General features: G+C 41.2%; 1 protein-coding gene across 1 annotated transcript in view; it reads right to left on the bottom strand.

Moving 5' to 3' along the window:
• LOC121271134 (cyclin-dependent kinase-like 4) overlaps positions 1-11,509 on the bottom strand; it is a 100,153-nt gene extending 88,644 nt beyond the window's left edge. Inside the window, exons 1-4 of the mRNA XM_041176898.1 lie at positions 11,499-11,509; positions 10,000-10,120; positions 6,963-7,105; positions 471-817 (exon numbers count right to left, since the gene is read on the bottom strand). Coding sequence (XP_041032832.1) covers positions 471-638 — 168 coding nt within the window. The 5' untranslated portion in view covers positions 639-817; positions 6,963-7,105; positions 10,000-10,120; positions 11,499-11,509. The remainder of the gene's footprint in view (positions 1-470; positions 818-6,962; positions 7,106-9,999; positions 10,121-11,498) is intronic.
• Positions 11,510-20,554: the final 9,045 nt, after the last annotated feature.

Raw genomic sequence — 20,554 nt, 5'->3', positions numbered from 1 at the left:
TTTAAGAGGGGTGGGACAAGTACAGCTGGATAGAGGGCCAGTGATAGGTAGAGATAGCCAAAAGATGTCATAGACAAAAGGACAAAGAAGTGTTGAAGGTAGTGATATTATCTAAGGAATGTGCTAATAGGTGACATTAAGGGTAAGGATATATGGCTGTGAAAGCGAGTTTTACAGAACTTGATTAACAGGGCAGTAAAAATGAGCACAAACACTTTTGAAACTGCATTGTGGAATTATACTGTGTAAAACATTAAAAAAAACAAAGAACAGAGCATGATTACAAGAGGTGTAACTGTAGAAACGTGTTCTGAAGTGCTCCTGTTAAATGTGGAGATAATTATTTTCCGTCATTAATGTTTTTCTAATGATACCAATAACAACAAATTGAACACAACATGAAAAGAATGCACCAATGCCTACTCGTTACTGACAATATGGAAGAACATAAACAGCCTTTGAAGTCATACCTTTAACATACGAATCTCTCTCACGGCCATCTTCTTTATGAATGGATCGTCCTCCGATTCCACAAATTTCTTAATGGCAACAATTTGTCCTGTACCTTTGTTTCTGCTCTTGAACACCACACTATAAGACCCTTCACCAATTTTTGCAACTTTTTCATATTTTTCCATTTGTTCTCTATATATATTCAGGATAATTGACTTCAGTGTAGCAGCTATGGTAATTTTGAACGTACTCCAAATTATGTTGATCTATATCTTACAAATTAAAACCACAAGCATAAAAGAAAATCTGATACCAGAGAAGCATGATGGATGATTTTTTTCCCCTCCAAACAGGAGTTAGTTACCTGAAAAGAGAAAAAAGCATACGAAATCACTGTATGTTCAATTATTGACTGTGGAACACACCACAGGAATGTTGCAAGTATGAAGAGCAATAGATTGCTTCAACAATTAACCACAAACTGAACTCTGACTCTCTGTTGCATTACCAGGGGACGGGGTGGGGTGGATGCAGAGTTAATCTTACTGCTTTGTATAGGGAGATTGGGAAAGTCAATTTCTTAAGCTTCTTCAAAGCACTTTGGGATCTTTTCCACAATAAAGGTTCTATACAAGTTTTACTGCCCTGTGTGATATAGAGCTGCAGCAGAAAGTTCACTCAATTAAGTCAAAGCAGAATTCAAGATTGATTGGGAGGACTTTTTGGGCTCTGCTGAACCAAAATATTGGGACAAACACATGCAAGTATAAAATATCCAAATATTTTATGCTAAATAGTAAAGAGAACCTCTCATCAGTCACCAAATAATTGATGATCTTGTTTGAAATGAATAGAAGAAATTATCTAATACATTTTGACTGTTAGTCAGCTTTTTTTAAATTGACAGGTTAATAAAAAGAGGGAAAGATGTCATTGCCAAGATTAAAGCAAATTTTGTATGTCATGGCATTTGAAATGAAATTATGTTAAGCAATAGGCCACAATATTGCTAAACATAAAATAAATTTGCAAATATTGAATTATAAGATGGTCCCCAACTGAGTATTCTTCCCAGTCCCGGAAATCATTTCATGATTGACACCAGAAATGTCGAATGAAGATAACAAATGTAAACCTGTTGTACAATTTCACTTAAAACATCACATATGTTGTTATTCCTATCTAGAATATATTACAAAATGAAATAAATTGGCTGTGCTATAAAGATTTCAAAATTTCCTTTTATTTCCTATTTCATGGAGTCATAGGATGGTGTGAGGAACTAAGACCTCACACTGTATACTTTTATAAAATATATGTAGATGCTCATCACTATTTTTAAAAACTGAACAAAGACTATTAAAATGGCTGAAACTGAGTCTGTCTGTGACCCCTGAACAAAAGAAGCCACGTTGCAGTTTCCAGAAAACACACATCTTGCTATCTCTGAGGAGCTACTAGCAACCATCTGCAGACTGAGACTGCACATCCCAACTTCAAAGGGAGCTACACAAAGACCATATGTATTCAATAAACCAGGCTGGTCAATGGAGAAGGAACATCTACTAAAACAATGGCTTCTCAAACATTCCTTTTAACCCATAATGGCTGAGACATTATCAGCCTAGAACACAAAGCTAATTTCCAAACACTGGATAAACATTCTTTGTTGAAGAAATCATGGAGGTAAAGTCACATGACCTAGGCCTCTGGCTTGTTGAACAAGTAATATTGCCTTCCTGGGCTGAATAGCTCAGTCAGATGTTAAACAGAAAACTATCAGGTCTCAACAAAGGAGCTCTGGCCCTGGTTGGGCACTTGGCCCCATCTACCCAGCTTCTGCTGGAAGTCTGTGCCATTTCCTACAAGACCGATTCATCTCTGCATGCCTATCTCATCATGTGAAGTCAACAACACCGAAAAAGTGAATTATTCATCATAAGTCTTCAGCCCACAGAGCTCTGTGAAGGAATACCTCATTGGACTTTGATTCTGAAAGAGAGAGACAGACAGAAAGAGAGAGAGAAAAAAAGAGAGAGACAAAGAGAGATTGAAAGAGAGCGCGAGAAAGAGAGAGAAACACAGGGAGAGAGAGAGAGAAACAGAGAAAAAGAGAGAGAGAGAGAAAGGGAGGAAGAGAAAGAGAGAGAAAGAGAGCAAGAGAAAAAGAAAGACAGAGACAGAGAGAGAGAGACCGAGAGAGAGAGAGAAACACAGAGAGAGAGAGAGAGAGAGAGAGAGAGAGACAGAGAGAGCCCAAGGGGTCTGCTCCATGCTGACTCCTGATGTGTCCTTGAATAATGCGCAAACCAAGGCTGTCATCCTAAGTGCCTACGAGTTATACCCTGAGGAATATCATCAGCAATTCTGGAATGCTCACAACAAGTCCACAAACCTACCCTAACGACTCTATGCACCTATGAGGGATTGCAGCAGTTAATATTGTTAGAGGAATTTAAAAACTGCTAACTCTCCAGCCTGAGGATGCACACGGAGGAGCAGAGAATCCTCACAGCCTGGGATGTAGCTGTCAGAGCAGACAGGAATTATCTCCCCCATAGGCCTGAAAACTCAGGCAGACCCTTTCCAAGCCATTCTCATGAACATTGGAAAGATGACCAGGGGAACCTAGATAGGAAAGGTCCTCCACCCAGAGAGGAAAATACAAAGGAGGGTGCGAGAAGTCCCCCTGCAGCCTGAAACGAGAACACTTGGAGGCTGGTGTGTTCCCATTGTAATAGAATAGGCCATTCCAGGCCTCAGTGCTAGAGATTGTGAAGAAAGCCTGTAGGTCTAATAGGGTTCCATATGTGTTGTCTCCAAAAGGACGCCCCAATGGTTAGAACAGCAGAGCAGGCAAAGACTCTTGCTACAGAAACTTACCCCTTGGAGGACATGGCACTGTATGTGGCTGAGCTGGACAGACTGCCAGATAGCTTCCAGAGTTTAGTTTTTTCAGGAGCAGTGTCCTCCTACCCATCCCAAAATGTGAGCAAGTCCATTGTACTGCTCCAGGACAAGGGGCCACTTAGTCCTTAATGCTGGAGGGAAACCTAAAGGCCCTGTCACAGTAGGAATTATCCCTGAACTAGCAGTAGCAGAAATTGATTTCCTCCTTGGAAATTATTTGGCTGACAGCAAAGTTTTAGCCGACAATAGGAAAGAAGCCAGCAGAAATCTACAGGACTGCAGAAGGCTGAGGAATGTTTAGAGGCCCAAAAGGGTGAAATAAAACCCATAACCATTGAACAAGAGCTGCTTGAATATAATACAGCCAAAGCCAGGCCAATAAAGTTAAAAGAGGTCCAGGAAGGGCCAATGGAATTTAAAATAGACTCTCAGAATATCCCAGAATTAAACAGGGACCAGACAAGTCCCAGAGCAGGGAAACAAATAGTGAGGGTGATACCCCAAGTAGTCTAAGAGCCTGAAGGAAGGCAAGTTATTAAACTAGGAAAGGCCAAGGTTAAAGAATTGCCTGAAGTATGGCTGGCAGAAACCTTCTTTCTAAATTTAAATAGGGACAAAGGGAGTCTCCAAACCAACGAGCAGATAGGGCTTGAGATGCCTACCCCAGTTGAAACGCCACAAGGGATTGTAGCTGGTGCTGCATCTCCACTTGAGGGCAGTGGTGATCCGGGGACAGGGAACAAGTCAGGAGAGTGCCCATTCCCAATCCAAAGGCACCAGCTAAGAAGCCATTGATTGGTCTAGTCAACAGCTTCTTGCCGAATTTAATTGAGGACCAGGAATATTCCCAAATTGGCCAAAGAGTGAGGGTGATGCTTTGCCTATTTGAAAACCCACAGGGAGGTACAGCAAGAGCTGACCATTCACCAGAGAGCAGTAGTGTTCCTAAAGACATAGTGCCTACCACCCAACTGACCAGCAGACAGATTCCAACCAGATTGGATCCTATACCTACCCACCTTGGTGCTAGAAATATAATGACAGATAGTAAGAGTTTCTGTAGAAATCTTAAAAAGAAAAGAGTTAACAAACTGAGCGTTGACTCATAGAAAGAGAGTCTGAGGAATTAATGATGGAAAATAAGGAGATGGCGGATGAATTGAACCAGTATTTTGCACCAGTCTTCACTATGGAAGATACAAGTAACATCCCAGAAATAGCTGTAAATCAGGAAATGAAAGGAAAGGAAGAACAAGAAAATTACAATCACCAGATAAGTGGTATGTAGAAAATTGTTGGAACTGCAGGTTGACAAGTCCTCAGGTCCCAAAAGTGGCTAGTGAGATAGTTGATGCATTAGTTTTAATTTTCCAAAATTCGCTAGATCCGGGCAAGGTTCCATTAGACTGGAAAATAACAAATGTAACTCTTTTATTCAAAAAGGAAGGGAGACAGAAAGCAGGAAATAATAGGCCAGTTAGTCTAACATCTGTCACAGGTAAAATGTTAGAAACTATTATTAAAGACGTTACAGCACTTGGATAAATTCAAGGTAATCAGGCAGAGTCAACATGGTTGTGAAAGGGAAATCATGTTTAACCAATTTTTTGGAGATTTTCAAGAAGGCATTTGATAAGGAGCCACATCAAAGGTTATTGCAGAAAACAAAAGCTCATGGTGTAGGGCGTAACAAATTGGCATGGATAGAAGATTGGCTAGCTAACAGGAAACAGAAGGGAAGGGAAAATGGGTCATTTTCTGGTTGGCAAGTTGTGACAAGTGGTGTGCCACAGGGATCAGTGTTGGGGCCTCAACTCTTTACAATTTATATAAATGACTTGGATGGAGGAACCGAAGGAATGGTTGCTAAATTTGCCGATGACACAAAGATAGGTAGGAAAGTAAGTTGTGAAGAGTACATAAGGAGGCTTTAAAGGGATACAGATAGGTTAGGTGAGTGGGCAAATATCTGACAAATGGAGTATAATATGGGAAAATGTGAGGTTGTCCATTTTGGCAGGAAGAATTTAAAAAAGAGGCATATTATAAATGGTGAGAGATTGCAGAGCTCTGAGATGCAGAGGGATCTGGGTATCCTAGTACATGAATCACAAAAGGTTAGTGTGCAGGTGCAGCAAGTAATTAACAAAGCTAATCGAATGTTATTGTTTATTGCAAGTGAAATTGAATACAATTGTAGGGAGATTATGCTTCAGTTATACAGGGCATTGGTGAGACCATACCTGGAGTACTGTTTACAATATTGGTTTCCTTATTTAAGGGAACATGTAAATGTGTTGGAAGCAGTTCAGAGAAGGTTTGTTAGATCAATACTTGGAATGGGCAGCCTGTCTTATGAGGAAAGGCTGGATAGGCAAGGCTTATATCTACTGGAGTTTGGAAGAGTAAGAGATGACTTCGTTGAAACTTACAAGATCCTGAGGGGATAAAAGCAAAAAACTACAGATGCTGAAAATCCAAAACAAAAACAAAAATAAAAATACCTGGAAAAACTCAGCAGGTCTGACACTATCTGCAGAGAGGAATACAGTTAACGTCTTGAATCCGTATGACTTTTCAACAGAACTAAGGAAAAATAGAAGAGAGGTGTAATATAAGCTGCTTTGGGGAGGTTGGGGGGGGGGGGGGGGGGGGGGCCACACGACTGGTAGAGCTGGATAGAGGGCCAGTTTAGGTGGAGATTGCCAAAAGATGTCATAGACAAAAGGACAAAGAGGTGTTGACGGTGGTGATATTAGCTAAGAAATGTGCTAATAGGTGACATTAAGGGTAGAAAGCAGGACAAGCAAGGTACACGTAGCCCTAGTGGAGGTGGGGTAGGGGGAATGGATCAAAATAGGCTAAAAGGTAGAGATAAAACAATGGATGGAAATACATTTAAAAATAATGGAAATAGGTGGGAAAAGAAAAATCAATATAAATTATTGGAAAAAAGGGGATCGGAAAGGGGAAGGGATGGAGGAGAGAGTTTATGATCTAAAGTTGTTGAACTCAATGTTCAATCCGAAAGGCTGTAAAGTGCCTAGTCGGAAGATGAGGTGCTGTTCCTCCAGTTTGCGTTGAGCTTCACTGGAACATTGCAGCAGGCCAAGGACGGACATGTGGGCATGAGAGCAGGTTGGTGTGTTGAAATGGCGGAGGTCTGGGTTATGCTTGCGTACAGACCAAAGGTGTTCCTGAGGGGAATTGACAGGGTGGATATGGAAAGCACATTTCCTCTTGTGGGAGAATCTGGAACCAGGGATCACTGTTTAAAAATAAGGGGTCACCCATTTAATACAGTGATGAGGGGAAAAAAATTCCCTGAAGGTTGGGAGACTTCAGAATTCTCTTTCTCAAAAAAGTGATTGAGGCAGAGTCTTTGAATATCTTTCAGGCAGAGGTAGATAGATTCTTGATAAACAAGAGGGTGAAAGGTTATTGGGGGAACTCCAGGAATGTGGAGTTGAGGTTAATGTCCATACCAGCTCCCTGCAAGAGCAACTCATCTAGTCTCATTTCCACGTCCTTAGCCCTGCAAAACTTTTATCTTAAGGTGCCTATCCAATTTTGGAAGCTACAATTGAAACTGTCCTTACCACACTTTCAGGCATTGCATTCCAGATCCCAACCACTCACTGCTTGGGAGGTTGCTTCAGATGTCACCTCTGGTTCTTTTGACAATTACCAAAAATTGGAGTCTTCCAGTTCTTGATCCTTCTGCCAATGATGGATTGGCTAACTGACAGGAAAAAGAAAGTTGGGATAAATGGGGGATTTTCAGGTTGACAAACTCTAACTAATGGAGTGCCACAGAGATCAGTGCTGGGGCCTCAACCAATTATCATCTATATTAAACAGCTTGGATGAAGAGATTGACTGTATTGTAGCCAAATTTGCTGACAATACAAAGGCAAATAGGAAAGCAAGCTGTGAGAAGGTACAAAGAGTCTGTAAATAGATATCTTATGAACAAAAGGTTGAACAGGTTGGGTTAACACTCATTGGAGTCTAGAAGAATGAGAGGTGATCTTATTGAAACATAAGATCCTGAGGGACTTGACAGGGTGGAAACTGAGAGGATGTTCTCCGTTTTAATGGAGTCTAGACTAAGCGACACAAAAAATAGGCATCTCCCATTTAGGATGGAGCTGAGGAGAATTTTTTTCTGAAACTAGGCAAAAATTTGACATATGGAGTATAATGTGGGAAAATGTGAGGCTGTCCACTGGCAGATGAGTAGAAAAGCAGAATATTATGTAAATGGAGAAATACTGCAGAATGCTGTAGAGGGATCTGGGTGCCCTTGTACATGAATCACAAAATGTCAGCATGCAGGTGCAGCAAGTAACATAGAAAATAGCAGCAGGAGTAGGCCATTCGGCCCTTTGAGCCTGCTCCGCCATTCATTATGATCATGGCTGGTCATCCAACTCAATAGCCTGCTCCCACTTTCTCCCCATATCGTTTGATCCCTTTTGCCCCAAGAGCTATCCTCAACTTATCCTCAGAATGTGACCCCTGGTTCTGGACTCCCCCACCATCGGGAACATCCTTCCTGCATCTACCCTGTCTAGTCCTGTTAGAATTTTATAGGTTTCTATGAGATCCCCCCTCATTCTTCTGAAATCCAGCGAATATAATCCTAACCGATTCAATGTCTCCTCAAATGTCAGTCCCACCATCCCAGGAATCAGTCTGGTAAGCCTTCGCTGCACTTCCTCTATAGCAAGAACATCCTTCCTCAGATAAGGAGACCAAAGCTGTACACAATATTCCAGGTGTGGTCTCACCAAGGGCCTGTATAATTGCAGCAAGACATCCCTGCTCCTGTACTCGAATCCTCTTGCTACAAAAGCCAACATACCATTTGCCTTCTTTACTGCCTGCTGCGCCTGCATGCTTATTTTCAGCAACTGGTGTACGAGGACACCCAGCTCTCGTTGCACATTCCCCTCTCTCAATTTATCGCCATTCAGATAATAATCTGCCTTCCTGTTTTTGCTATCAAAGTGGATAACCTCACATTTATCCACATTATACTGCATCTGCTATGCATTTGCCCACTCAGCACGTCCAAATCACACTGTAGCATCTCTGCATCCTCCTCACAGCTCATCCTCCCACCCAGCTTTGTGTCATCTGCAAATTTGGACATGTTACATTTAGTTCCCTCATCTAAATCATTAATATATATTGTGAATAGCTGGGGTCGCAGCACTGATCCCTGCGATACCCCACTGGTCACTGCCTGCCATTCGAAAAAAGACCCATTTATTCCTACTCTTTTTGTTTCCAGTCTGCCAACCAGTTTTCTATCCATCTCGATACACTACCCCCAATCCCATGCGCTTTCATTTTGCATGCTAATCTCTTACGTGGGACTTTGTCGAAAGCCTTCTGAAAGTCCAAATAAACCACATCCACTGGCTCCCCCTCATCAATTCTACGAGTTACATCCTCGAAAAATTCCAGTAGATTTGTCAAGTATGATTTCCCTTTCGTAAATTCATGCTGACTCTGTCCAATTCTGCCACTGTTTTCCAAGTGCTCAGCTATTAAATCTTTTATAATGGACTCTAGAATTTTCCCCACTACAATGTCAAACTGACTGGTCTATAATTCCCTGTTTTCTCTCTACCTCCCTTTTTAAATAGTGGGATTACATTAGCTACCCTCCAATCTGTAGGAACTGTTCCTAAGCCTACAGAATCTCGGAAGATGACCACCAATGCATCCACTATTTCTAGGGCCACTTCCTTTCGTACTCTGGAATGTAGATTATTAGGCCCTGGGGATTAATCGGCCTTCAATCCCATTAATTTCCTCAATACCATTTCCCTGATTTCTTTCAGTTCCTCCCACTCACTAAACCCTGTGTTCCCCAACATTTCTGGTATGTTATTTGTGTCCTCCTTTGTGAAGGCAGAACCAAAGTATGCATTTAGTTGGTCAGCCATTTCTTTGTTCCCCATTATAAATTCCCCTGTTTCTGACTGTAAGGGATCTACATTTGTCTTCACCAATCTTTTTCTCTTCACATACCAAAGACGCTTATACAGTCAGTTTTTATGTTCCCCGCAAGCTTATTCTCGTACTTTATTTTCCCCTTCTTAATCAATCCCTTGGTCCTCCTTTGCTGAATTCTAAACTGCTCCCAATCCTCAGGTCTGTTGTTTTTTCTGGCCAACTTGTATGCCTCTTCCTTGGTTCTAATACTACCTCTAATTTCCCTTGTAAGCCATGGTTTGGCCACCTTTCCTGTTTTACTTTTGTGCCAAGGAAAATGGAATGTTGGCCTTTATTGCAAGGAAGATGGCGTATAAAAGTAGGGAAGTCTTGCTATAACTGTACAGGACATTGGTGAGACCTCACTGAGAATATTGTGTTTTGGTCTCCTAACTTAAGAAGGGAAATATTCACATTGGAAGCAGTTGAGAGAAGGTTCACTGGGATGAAGGAGTTTGCCTTATGAAGAAAGATTGGGCATGTTGGGCCTATACTTGTTGGAGTCTAGAAGAAAGAGAGGTGACCTTATTGAAACATATAAGATTCTGAGGGGGCTTGACAGAGTAGACACTGGGAGGATGTTTCACCTCATGGCAAATCTAAAACCAGGAGGCATATGTTACTCACAATAAGAGGCTGTGGCAGGCTGGTCTTTTGATTCAAGCTGGTTTATTTTCAAGACAACTCCTCAGTGCTACTGACTTCCAAGTAGCTTCCATACAAAGTGTTCCAGCTGCATCTTTTTATTCTGTTTGGATAGGATAATCAATGCCCATCATCTGTTTAACAAGCAATTGTCTTTAACAAGGTACATATAATAAACAATTATAAAAGTTTTTTTTTCATTTCATCTTTATAACATAAGACACCCTTCTTCCAATAAATTTAATAATTTCTTAGAATAGGCAATTTTTTTCGTAAAACAGTCTGATAGTTGGTGACTTATGTCAACCCATTGTATCTTAGAGGTCTCTCTTCTCTTTAACATTTCTTTTATGCTGGCTAGGTCTATTCTTAGCCTTTTCTCTGTGACACTTTTCATGGAATGAACATTGTCCCAAAGAGACCGGTTATCAACATAACATTCTATGGGCAAACTTTTCTCACATTGCCCCTTATATATTTCTGTCAGTTTATTGGATAAGTAAACCCCCATATCTAATGCTTCTACCAAGGCTAGTGTTTCAGCAGCTAAGGTGCTTTTCACTACCCTTTTCATTTTCTTGGCCTCCCAAGCCAGTGAGCAACATTTATCATTCTTTCTCACCAAGAATATGATAAACCCTGCTGTGCTAGAGTGCCCATCTGGATGACTGGCATGTGAAGCATCGCTAAAAATGATGAACCTCGTATTTTCTGGATCACTCAAGGCTGAAAACTTGAGCATACATTTCTCAGAATTTAATTTTTTAAGTGTTTTATTTGCTCTCAGAACTTCCTCAACTGTTGCATGTTTCATCATGGTACTGAGCTCCAACACATCATAACTAGCATCAGGCCTAGTCTGAGTGATCAATCAGTTCAACTGCCCAATCAAACTTCTCAACTGTTCCATTTCTTCCTTGGTAGCAGGATCCTCTGATTCTCTTTTTGTGAGGATCTAACCCAAGTTATTGGGATATGATTAACATTTTCTAGGTAAAGATTATTTATTCAATGTCACTCCTAACTTGCTCTGCTTAATGTCTAAACCTATGTATTTAAAGGCCCCCGAAGCCTGCCTTCCGATCTTGAATTCCTTTTTTATCTTCTCAATTACCCATTGTTCAAATTCTACAGAGCTTCCCCACAGGAAACATCAACATGCATGATAAAGATTTGAGCTAGTTTCTCCTTATGGTACCAGTAGAATATCGCGGGGTCTGCCTTTAGCTGAATGCAACCTGTTTTCAACAGGGCAGATCTCACAGAAAAATACCATGCTTTTGACACATCATTCAATCCATAAACACACTTGTTCAATTTCAATAGCTTTCCTTCAACAGCCCCGACTTCTTTGGGCGGTTTCAAAAAAAAAACTTCCCTCTGAAACTTCTCTCCTTGAAAAAACGTAGCCTTTATATCAATTGATTTGCACTCCCAGGAATAGGGTGCCAAAATAGCTAAAAATAAATCTTCAAACTCACTTTCTCCACAGTAGGCGAGTCCACTCTGACATCCTGGTCTCCTAGTCTCTCTTCAAAGCCTATCATGATACATAGAAGACAAAATTCTTTATTCTCAGACTGTTAATCTTGCTTTGGCCTTATATGTGGCCTCTGGGAGTGCCTTTGCTGTACAGATCCATCTGTGAGATAAAGCTGGCTGTCCTCTGTCAAGTATTTCAGAATATACCCCAAATTCCTTCCAACTTTCTAACTCTTTCCATTTGGCTTCCTTGATCAGTTTATTTTCCAAATTATTAGCAGCTACTAGAATCTCTGCCATAAAGTCTTCTACACCTATTGAGATTCCTAGCTTTCTCTCATTCTTGTTAAGCTACAGCCTCTACTCACATTGCTCTCTTTCTGGACTACTACTGTATGATTTTTCTCCCATGTGAGCAGAACTCCGTTTGCAGCTCCATGACTTTTTTCCAGCGTCACGGCCACTTTCTGGTCCACTATCAGAACTCATACTGCGTTTTCACATCTTTACATTGGTTTGCCAATCGATAGGTCTTGTCTCCTGTCCTTCATCCTGCACATTTAGCCAATGTTTGTATTTACCAATGGCCTTTCCTGCTCTCCCTATGATGGTGACATCCTTCCACACACTGGTCCCTTCTGGCATATATGTTACCTTTGTTCCTACTTTGGGTAGTTACCTTTTTGGAGGAATAGCGTTATCCTGTATCTCAGTGTTATTTTGTTCAACCCTGTATCTGCCAGCATCTGCTCCTCATAACTACCGTGTGTGTGTGTGTGTATGTTAAGTACATGGTGCCTCCTCACGTTCTATGTCCTGTTCAGAACCTGTAAAGGTATAGTCAGTACCAATTAACTATGAAGGATGTAACCTAACAGTTTGATTGCCATGTTGCACAATTACCACTTTCCCATCACTTCCTATTACTTTGTGAGGTCCTTTTCACTCTTTCCAGCTTTCCCTTTCATAATATACCATGTCTCCTTGTCTAAACTGTATTCCCAATGGTGTTATGCGGTGCCGTAGGGCTCGCCGAATTTTCTCCGAAACCTCAGCTTTAATGAAAGCTTTTCTGCCCGCATGCAAAGCATTCCGATAAGCAGAAAAGGTGGAGCTAATGCTAGTTCCTTCTAGAGCAGGAGCAGCACCTGACAACACTGGAGATAACTTCAGATTTCTTCCATACACCACTGAAGGTAACTTTGGATTTCTTCCATACACCAACTGGTATGGACTGTGTCCTCCAACCACTTGCAGAGTTCGTTGCGTGCAACATCTATGCTAGCGTCGTTTGCAATTTACAATCTGGTTGATCAGTTAATATTTTATGTAACATCATCTATTACCACATGGTTTCTTTTGCAAAGACCATTACTAAACGGGCTCTCAGCTACAGTGTGCATAAATATGTTTAAATTTTCGCACACGTCTCAAAATTCCTCATTGGCGAATTCCCCACCATTTTCTGTGAGAAACTTCATTGATATTCCTAATCCTGTTCCTATTCATTTCTCGATGATCTTATCGACAATGGTCCTTTTGTCTTCTATGTATCACCATAGTCTAAATCTGGTTGCCATATCTATGAAATGTACTAAATAAAATACCTCTATCTTTGTCCCAAAGTTTCAAGTCCGTTGCCACTGCATCATTAAACTCCCTGGCTTGTGGCAGGCTCACAACAGTACACGGTGTTGTCTTGCAATATTTAAGGCAAATTTCACACTGAGTAGTGATTTGTTCAATAAGGTCATCATTTCCTTTATTGACAACCCCCGCATCTTGAAGTAGAGTGTTCAGTTTCTGTGGCGCTGGATGTGCAAACTGTCCAATTTGTCTAATTTCCAAATGATCATCTTTTTGTCCACCGAATTCTTTATTATCAGCAGTTAACAAAACTGCATTTACTTTTTGGTGAGAAATCTCTGGCTTCCTTAGTGGCAAGCAGTAATAGCCTGACTGAGTAAAACGTAGATCCACTTTTCAAATACAACTGCTCTATCATTCTTCATGTATACTGTCATCTGAGCCTTCTTCATTGCAAATCAACTTAACAATAGCGGTTTCTCACTAGAAACCACATCAGCACTGATTAGATTGACCCCTATCTTACATTTGGAGGATGTTAATGTATTGTCATTTCCCAACCTGAAGCAGGTAGACCTTTCACACTCCTTGATCTTCCGCTGGTCTGCCTCATCAAGAGACGCCAGATAGCAGTCTAGCCAGTCCATATCCGACCGTAGAAGTGCAACCACTGTCCAGAACTGCACAGTTGAAGGAATCTACCATCAAGATCACCAGATTCAAACAATGTGATCAATACAATTCCATCATGGCAGTCACCATCATCATTTTCAGTTTCAGATGAATCCATCTCGTGGGTCACTTCAAAAACACGAATCCTTTGCTGTGGACAGTTCATCGCGTAATGATATTGGGAAATCACACTGAAAACACCAATTAACCATTCCCCATGCATTTTTTGAGTTTAAACGCCTACAATCACCATCCCAGACACGCTTTTCGTCCTGACTCTCGAATTGGCTAGGGTTACAACAATTTTCAGACCTCTTGTCATTAACCCCATCTTTGTATTGGAATCTTCGTCTAATGTTTGGTCGACCTTGAAATTCAGCCACCATTGATTCCTCTATCCTTTGTTTCACAGCATAGTTGTTTGCATTTGCTAAGAGACAGGGAATGCCTGTTTCCCCAGAATTTTTTTTTAGGGCAGCAGCCATTTGATCTGGGAGAGATTCTTTCCCCTGGAATTGAACCCGTTAGCACTAAAAGACTATCAACATGGGGAATGCGAGTACAGACCTGTAATTTAAATGCCAATACCGATTCATGAATTTCAAGTTCAAATCTCTGTCATCTCCTGTAATATTTATCAAAATCCATGATATATTCTTCCATGGACTGATCATCTGATTTCCTAAACCTATCAAAGATCATCCAAACTTCATATGCTTCCAATAACATCCTTTTTGTAAAACATTTCCAAAAATTGTAACAGAAGGTTCAATCCCTCTTCATGATCCAAATCATCCACTTTCCACTCTGAAAATACCTTACTCATCTTAATTTTGGCTGGTAATAATAACACCAAAGCCATATTTTGCTTCTTCCCAGGTATGGAAGTAACCCAGGTCCACATTTCAATTTCAGCCTTCCACTGCTGATAAGGTTCAGAGTCAGAAAGAATTGACAGATAGTCAAAGTTCACAATTCTGCATCGTCCTTCTGCCATTCCAGAACTTAAATTGTTAGCAACAGTACACTTCTTTTCCATCAGTGGATTGAGACAAAAAGCTCCATACACAGCAATCAATCAGCAAAGCTTAAAGTTCATCCTCTGCTACCATGTTATTCACAATAAGAGGCTGTGATGGAAGAATCAATCCAGGCTGGTCTTTTGGTTCAAGCTGGTTTATTTTCAAGGCAACTACTGACTTCCTAGCAACTTCCACACAAAGTATTCCAGCTGTATCTTTTCATTCTGTTTAGATGGGATAATCAATGCCCATCACCTGTTTTAACTAGCAATTGTCTTTAATGAGGTGATTGCTATGCAGTGTGATTATTTATACAATGACAACACAGTTGAAAAATAAGAGATCTCCCATTTAAGACTGAGATGAGGAGATATTTCTTTTCCCAGAGGGTTGTTAGTATTTGGAAGTCTCTTCCCCAGACAGCAATGAAGGCTGAGTCATTAAGTATATCCAAGATTGAGTTAGACAGTTTTTTGATTGACAAGAGAGTCTAGGGTTATGGGGGCAGACAGGAAATTGAAGTTGAGGCCACAATCAGATTAGCCATGATCTTATCGAATGGCAGAGCAGGATCAATTCTGCTCTTAATTCTTGTGGATATAGATAAAGTGAGTGGACAAAAATTTGGCAGATGAAATATAATGTGGGAAAATCTGAAGTTATCCACTTTGTCAGGAAGAATAAAAAAGTGCAATATTATTTAAATAGAAAGAGACTGCAGAATCTTGGGGTATAGGGGGGATCTGGGTGCCTTTGTACATGAATCACAAAGTTAGCACACAAGTGCAGCAAGTAATTAGGAATGCAAACGGATGTTGGTCTTTATTGCAAGGGGAATGGAGTATAAAAGTAGGGAAATCTTGCTACAATTGTGCAGGGCATTGGTGAGATCTCACCAGTAGTATGTACAGTTTTGGTCTTGTTGTGAAACTATTGATTTATATCAAAAAATGATTTTTCAATTTACTACCTGGTAACCACTAATTGATTTTCTTAATACAAAAGTCACTTTCCAATGACTTGAGATCACAGTCAAAGACGGCTGCACAAATGCATCACTGTACCTTCTACATTCCAAAGCCATTAAGTGAAGCCAACTTGTCTGCAGAGTCTCACCAGGAACAACTGAAAGAGTATGAATGAGGGCTATCTCCTACTCATTAGCAAAGCATCCAGACAATCAACTGGGTGGAAATAAACCGTCAGACATATTTACTTGGAGAAAGGGACCCTGGCTGAGAGAGGAATTCCCAGCCATTACCCAATCAAGTTACAACTGAAATACACTAGCCATGGCCATATTGGGCAGTTAGAGAGGAGGGTCATATGACCTTTTGTGTTTAAGCAACTGCATTTCCCGCAGAACAGGACAAGCATTGGAGATGCTGAAGGAGCTGGACCCCGAGTGCGTTGCCTCTCATTCTCTCGCGCTCTCCATCCAACTTGCAAGTTTTGAATACTGTCTGCTGTTGTTTGACTCTCCATGTATTGCAGAGATTTTAACAAAGAACTCAACCCTGTAGCCCCTTTCTTCAGAAGAACAGATAAATCATCCGTCTACAGCTTTAAACTGCTTCAATGCCGACCCAGAAGGACCACCAGTTCAGCCTGAAGCCAGTCAAGCCACCAACCTTCAAGAACTGTTTACCCCTTTAACTTTACTGGGCTTTAAATTGCTTAATCTATCCTCCCCCTCTAATCTATTTGTATGAGTGTGAACTTCGAGTGCGTGTGTTTGTCTTTTACAGAAGGAGCTTTTTTATTCTTTTTCTTAGACCAGGTTAAACATAATACATATAACAAATATTACTCCCTCTTTAAAAACTGAAGGAAACCTGTCTGATTTTGTCTTTTATAGTCATGGCATTAAGTTACTAGGTAAATATTCACTGAATTGGCAAACATATTGATGACCTAAATGCTAAACTTAATGGCAACCGGCGGGGTACATATACACAAACCTTTGAAGGTGGCAGGATAAGTTGAGAAGGTGCTTAAAAAAAGCATATAGGATCCTTGACTGTAGAGTCATAGAGAACAAAAGCAAGGAAGTTATGCTAAGCCTTTCTAAGTCACTGATTAGGTCTCAGGAGCATTGTGCCTAAGTCTGGGCCCCACACTTTAGGCAGGATGCCCAGGCCTTGGAGAGTGTTCAGAGATTTGCTAGAGTGGAAACAGTGATATGGGACTGCAATTAAGTGGACAGAGTAGAGAAGCTTGTATTGTTCTCCCGAGGGAAAAGTAGTTAAAGGGAAATTTAATAGAGATGTCAAACTCGTTAATGACTTTAAATAAGGAGAAACTGTTCCACAGGTGGGTCAATAACCAGACAACACAGATTTTAATTAATTGGTAAAAAGAACCAGAGTTTTTTTTTACACAGCAAGTTGTTTTAATCTGGAATGTACTGAAAGGATGCTGGATGCAGATTCAACAGAAACTTTCAAAAAGGAATTGGAAGAATACTTGCAAAGATGGGATAATTTGCACTGCTTTGCGGAAAGTGCAGGGGAGTTGGACTAATTTAACAAATTCAAATAGCCAGCACAGGCCCTAAAATTTTATATGATTTAAAGATGCATCAATCACCTGTATCCCTAAGTGCCCAAACTCTCAGTAGTTCACTGAAGAGTGCTGCACCTAAACTATCTCTCCCATCCCAAATACACCAACAGCCTCATGTCTTAACCTCACTTCATTAGATTAAGAAAAGCAACGCTAGAGCAATACACAAATTTATCATTTTGGGGGCATGAGGAATCATGTAGTTTAGCTAGGGTCAGAGTTCTGAAAGTTCACAGCATTACGGTAGGAGTCTGAGATTTATATTACTGGGAGGCAGTTCTGGCAGACAGCAAAACAGGTGGTGGAGAGAGCAAATGTTTAAAGTGGCGGATAAGCTACCAATCAAGTGAACTGCTTTGTCATGATGCTGTCAAGCTTCTTGAATGTTGTTGCAATGGCATCCATCCAGGCAAGTGGAGAATATTACATCATGTTCCTGACTTGTGCCTTATAGGTGGTAGATGGCTTTGAGCAGTCAGGTGCTGAATCACTCACCACAGACATGGAAATAGCTTAAGTATAATGCCCAAGTCCTACCAGTAAAAAACCATAAGGATGAGGGGATTTCAGGTAACTTTCAGGAATACAGAGACCTGGGACATTACACTCAACCTGGACTCCAATTGTAAATAAATCCTTTACATAACTCTTGTTAGAGCACAACTAGAGTTTTGCATCCAGTTCTGGTCACCATGCTTCAGGAAAGATGTGAGAATTCTTGAGAGGGTGCAGAGATTGACCTGAACGGTTCCAAGGATGAGGGATTTTATTTTGGAGAAGCTGGCATTGTTCTACTTGAAGCAGAGGATGTTGAGGGGAGAAGTGTATAAGATTATGACAGGTTTAGATTAGTCAATGATACAAGGAATAGGGTGAACAGATTCAAAGTTTTAGGCAAGAGATACAGGGGATATCAGCAAGAACTTTTTTTTAAAATGCAGTGAGCAGTAACGAACTAGAACTCACTGCTTATGAGGGTGATGAAGTGGAAATGATCAATGAGTTCAAAAGGAAATTGGATGGGCACTTGAAGGAAATAAACTTGCAGGGCTATTGGAATAGAGTAGGGCAATGGGACGGACTGGATTCCTCCAGAGAGCTGGCATGGACTCGATGGGCCGAATGGCCTCCTTCAATGCAGTAATGGCTCTATGACCCCTTGGCAAAACCAATTTGATATGTGAAGCACTTGACACCTTTCCTTCATCCACAGAAATATGCAATCAAAGTAATAGTTGAATAGCGCACTGTATCTCTATATTATCACTAAAGAGACATAATAATTAGGGAAGAAGTAATATTACCTAAAAGTCTGGATAAATCCACGCAACATAGTAATGCGATGGTAAATGGTATAAATACAGTAGGGTTGTCGAGTGTTTTTTTTTCCTTTCCACATAAAAACGTATTCTTATAATACATGCATTATCGAATTCTGAGCACTGAAAGCGACAGCCGAACAACACTTCAATACCCGAAATCTCACCACTGGCGCCACATTTACCCCCCCAACATCGACCCGGAAACAAATCAGCAAAACCAAGTTTTACACGGTTAGACGGTGGGAAATAACTCCATAAACGCGGGAAACCTCCGCGAGGAATCCTCCTGCTAACACCGCCTCCAACAGGAACACGGAAATGAACTAAGGATTGGCGCAGAGGAGCTTGATTTTTGTTTCCTCCTCACGTTGCTCACACCAGCGCTTTTCCGATATCACAAACCGAAGCACGGGACAGCTTTCTTCCGGCGAAGCGGCCAACCGCCGTTCCCATGGAAACCACGGCCCTTAGAGCGCGTGCGGCCGCAGCCGATCCTGGGGTGGGGGAAGAGAGGAGCGGAGAGGAGGGAGGGGGAGCAGGAGAGGGAGGGGAGGGAAAGGTGGGGAGAGGGATGAAAGAGTAGGGAGGGGGGAAGAGATGGTTGGGGGAAGGGGTGAAGCAAAAGGGGAGTGGGGGAATGAGAGGGGGAGGTGGGGAAAAAGGGGAGTGGGTGGAATGAGGGGGCGATGAAGGAAAGAGGGATAGGTAGGGGAAGCAAGAAAGGCAAGGTAGGAGAAGGAAAATGGGGAAGGAATAGGTGGTGGGATGTGAGATGTGCAGACCAGCTGAGGAAATAGATGGGGGAGGCGAGAAGGGAGGGGGAGAAAGAGAAAAGGGGGAGGGAGAGGGCAATAGAAGCTAGTGTCATCCATATTTTACACACCTAAGTAAAGAAACAAATCATCAATGGGCGTTATAGTTTGGTGTCAATCACTTCTGAAGTGGTCTGGTTGCATGCCAGTTAGTCGATGCAAGGGAACCAAACACGGAGGACAGAGATCATAGAATATTACTTGCTCCTTTTGTGTGTGACTGGTAAAGAGGTCACAGGAATACGAACAAAAACAAATACGTTGGTTCTTTATTGTAACTTGAACTGGAACATATATACACACCATATGTATAGGAGAATGTTCACACACACCTTATTCCGTCAGTCTACACTCAACTCCTTGGTCACAGGGGATGTGACAACACTTCCTTCAGTGACTTCACTTAGACTCTTAAAGCAATTCCACAACATCCTCCTAGTTTTCCAAAGATAGGAACATATCCCATTAGTCAGAAAACATAAGCACAATATACAATGAGCTTGTGGTTCAGAATAATTATACAGGAATAAAACAGTTTATAATTACACAAAACTAAATGTCTCAAAAATGTAGGAGGTCTGATTATTCGACCAGATTTTATAATAAAACTCTGCTCAGAACTGTGATCATCTTCATGACTCTTCTGATTCACTGACTATTCAGAACTCTCTCAACCTGTTCTTCATCTGTATAAGTGACATCCATGCCTTTGCCATCAAACGTTGCCTCTGACCGTGTCCATAGCACGACAGGAGTGTCAGATATGGTATCATCATATAACTCTCGAGTTGACATCAGTTCCGTCTGAGAATTACACCATTGGGTGTCTTAACTTTGTAAGATCTGGGCTGGTTGCATATCGTAGCAACCTGCGTATAATATCAAGTTCCCAACGAATGATTGAGACTCCTGTTCTTCTGTCCTATTCTCAATCGAGCCAATTCTGTTCCTGCCTGCATGTCATACAACACATTTATCTTCCCTTGTTTGGAAAGAAGTACATCTCTCACTGTTGAAAACAGAAAGATGACGACTGGGCAGGGTAGTTTTTACCCGCTTGTTAGACTCATCTTTT

This window comes from Carcharodon carcharias, chromosome 2 (assembly GCF_017639515.1).
Source record: "Carcharodon carcharias isolate sCarCar2 chromosome 2, sCarCar2.pri, whole genome shotgun sequence".
Taxonomy (NCBI): domain Eukaryota; kingdom Metazoa; phylum Chordata; class Chondrichthyes; order Lamniformes; family Lamnidae; genus Carcharodon; species Carcharodon carcharias.
This window is presented reverse-complemented; position numbering and strand designations above follow the sequence as displayed.